This window comes from Cyprinodon variegatus, unplaced genomic scaffold, assembly GCF_000732505.1.
Source record: "Cyprinodon variegatus isolate N-32 unplaced genomic scaffold, C_variegatus-1.0 Scaffold260, whole genome shotgun sequence".
Taxonomy (NCBI): Eukaryota; Metazoa; Chordata; class Actinopteri; order Cyprinodontiformes; family Cyprinodontidae; genus Cyprinodon; species Cyprinodon variegatus.
Window position 1 is genome coordinate 85,082 of NW_015150713.1, and position 2,823 is coordinate 87,904.

Sequence of the window (2,823 nt, forward strand, 5' to 3'; positions counted from 1 at the left end):
ATATATATATATATATATATACACATTTTTTTCAGGTAAAACACTCATGTGGTCATAATTGGTTGTAAAAGGACAGAAGCAAATAAGGATCACAATAAGCTATTTATGATTGTCAGAACTTGCTTGTCGGCAGCTGAATGTCAATGGCATCCATAAACAGCATCCACATTACTCTGCAAGCAGCAACAGGCTTTGATTTGCAAACTGATAAATTTGATGTTTCAGCATTAACTTGCAGTCTTTCTTAAAAGCAGGTGAGTGTGGACGCATTGCACTGCAGAATTGGACCTTGCAAATGTGCATGGTTTGGTTTCTACTGTATGTATTCATAAGTGGCACCATTGTCACCCTTTCTACTGTTTTGATCACATTAAATGAACTTCCATTAGAAATCTTTAAGAAGCCAAACTTTACGACAAAGATAGAAACCTTTACAGATTATCTTCACAGGTAAGGAGTAAGATTCCTACCACTTGTCCAGGTAGTTTGGAGCTTGTTGAACTGTATATCCAAACTGCTCTGAAGCTGGGCCAGTGAAAATCTTAGCTCCTGAGGTCCCGACATTAAAGGACTGCAATTGGCTGATCTTGTAAGCTGGTGGAGGGGATAGAAGAGGAGACTGTTAGGATTCTTACAATTATAATGTCTTTCAAAAATATTCATAGTCTTTACATCTTTTTAGAACATTTTATAACAAAATATTTTTTTTAACACACATAATTGCAACTTAAGTAAAAGGGGAATGATTCATGTTTTAATATAAATGCCTCACAAGATAATACCCCCATATTAAAACTGTTGTACAAATCCACAACTCAAGTGGTAGGAACTTCCATCTATTTTCCAGGAAGAATATCGAAGAATACTGATAATAAGCTATTGTTTCATTTGTTTTTCTATGCAAACAGTGGTCTATAAAGACATGCAACATGATGGTGGCACCATCATGCTACTAAAATGTTTTTTTTTTTACTTTCTCAAATTTGGTGTAAAGATTGTATAAGAGCAAAAAATAAAACACAAATAATGAAGGAAAACGATGAAAGCCAGTAAAAGAGGTTCAGCAGGGTGTGACTTAAAGCAAACAGTAATAGCTGGTAAAAATGGTTCAAAATGATGTGTCCTGGCTGGCCCATATCTGTCCATTCTCACTGTTCTTTAGCTATTCTGCTAAGAGTGTGCAAAATGTGAAAAAAAAAAAGAAATATCTAGTGCCCTCTTCAGACTTCTATTTGGGGGGAATACTATAATATTCATTTTTCATTTTCCTTTCCTATCATATAAAATCTCAAATGCAATCATATAAATAACGTTATGTGAAAAAGCTGATCAAGAACATACTGTACCAGTCTGTTAATCTGCTTTATCTAATCTATTCTTAGAACTACATTTCACACAAAAAGCCACCACTTCCTCCCCTTTAGTCAGGTGTTGGTGAATCGTGCATGGGAGCAAAAAAGAACAAAAAATAATACAGTCTGACTCATGAGGGCAGGAGAAGAGATTGCAAGAGCAGCAACACCTAAATCTTAATCATAATCAATCTTAATTAGAAGAATCACCCCATAAAGGCTTCCCAACAGCCTAATGTGGAAATAGGCAGATCCTGCGAAATCATGGAGACAAGCCTACACAGGCAGAGCTCAGCCATCAACATGCAATCCCCTCCTCAATAAGTGGGACAAGGAATGTGGATATTGGACTCTGGAGAAGCTACACAGGCAACTCTGGAGAAGCTACACAGGCAGCAATATCCGGCCACGCCTGTTTTACCTGCACAACCCAGGCGCTCCAAACATCTCAATGTGCATGCTCTATTCTATCTGAATGTGATTAAAATACTGTTCTTACGAGAATATTGTCTGCCGGAATGAAGTTTTAATAAACAACTTTTATCCAATAACTGCGAGACGAACTGCGTTTTACTAAACAACACAAAGAAAGTTTAATGATGGGACTTTTCTCCGCTCAAAGTTGGTAAAAACGTTTACAAATGAAATTCACACTAATTCTCAATACAATGCGAATAATTCTTAGTGGAAAAAACAAACAAATCTAAACGTCTACATTTTAATAACATGTAACAAAGGTAACTGTCAAGAAACCTTAATAGAATAATATTTTTAATGGTATACAAACTTATAAATAGACTCTCATATGGAGCCTCGATCCGCAATAAGTTATTTAAAAAGTTCAAAAGTAAAGAAAAATACATTTTATACTTACAGATAACCACTATAGCAAAGAAAAGTTTCCTCCAGACGTGGTCCATCCTGATTCTTGCTTCATGTGTTTATGGTGTGTCCAAACCATGTCTCGGTGCGCGTCAGTCTGGGCTCAAAAGCGGTGACGCAACGGATATGTTTCCTTATAAGGACTGGTGAGTTGAACTTTGTTCTTTTTTCCTACCTACGGCTACAAACTTTTATAATTGAAGTTTCAGCCTAGAGAAAAGGTTACTCGTGCAGCACAAACAGAATGGGTACATTCCGACAGATCAGATAAGTGTTTGCATTAAAGGTTTGGACACCAGGTTCACCATTAATTGTTGTATTATCATATCTGTTTATTGATAATATTTCCTTATAAGTCTTGTTGAAAAAAAAAAAAAAGCACTTAATAGCATATCAGTTTCTAACACCAGTCTGAGGAAGTTGGTGTGAATTTCTGGTATTTCTCGGTCATCCTTCAGCCAGATAAAGACACTTTGGTTGTTAACTAAGCCTAATACAAGGCAACCTTGTATTAAACAAACTGAGGATTACTTAAGAAGAAAGAAACATTCAGATTTTGACCTAAGGACCTTGATTACCAGACACACAG

General features: G+C 36.1%; 1 protein-coding gene across 1 annotated transcript in view; it reads right to left on the bottom strand.

Annotated features, from left to right (window-relative positions):
- itga2 (integrin subunit alpha 2) overlaps positions 1 to 2,320 on the bottom strand; it is a 36,580-nt gene extending 34,260 nt beyond the window's left edge. Inside the window, exons 1-2 of the mRNA XM_015382619.1 lie at positions 2,227 to 2,320; positions 471 to 594 (exon numbers count right to left, since the gene is read on the bottom strand). Coding sequence (XP_015238105.1) covers positions 471 to 594; positions 2,227 to 2,272 — 170 coding nt within the window. The 5' untranslated portion in view covers positions 2,273 to 2,320. The remainder of the gene's footprint in view (positions 1 to 470; positions 595 to 2,226) is intronic.
- Between the last annotated feature and the right edge of the window lie 503 nt (positions 2,321 to 2,823).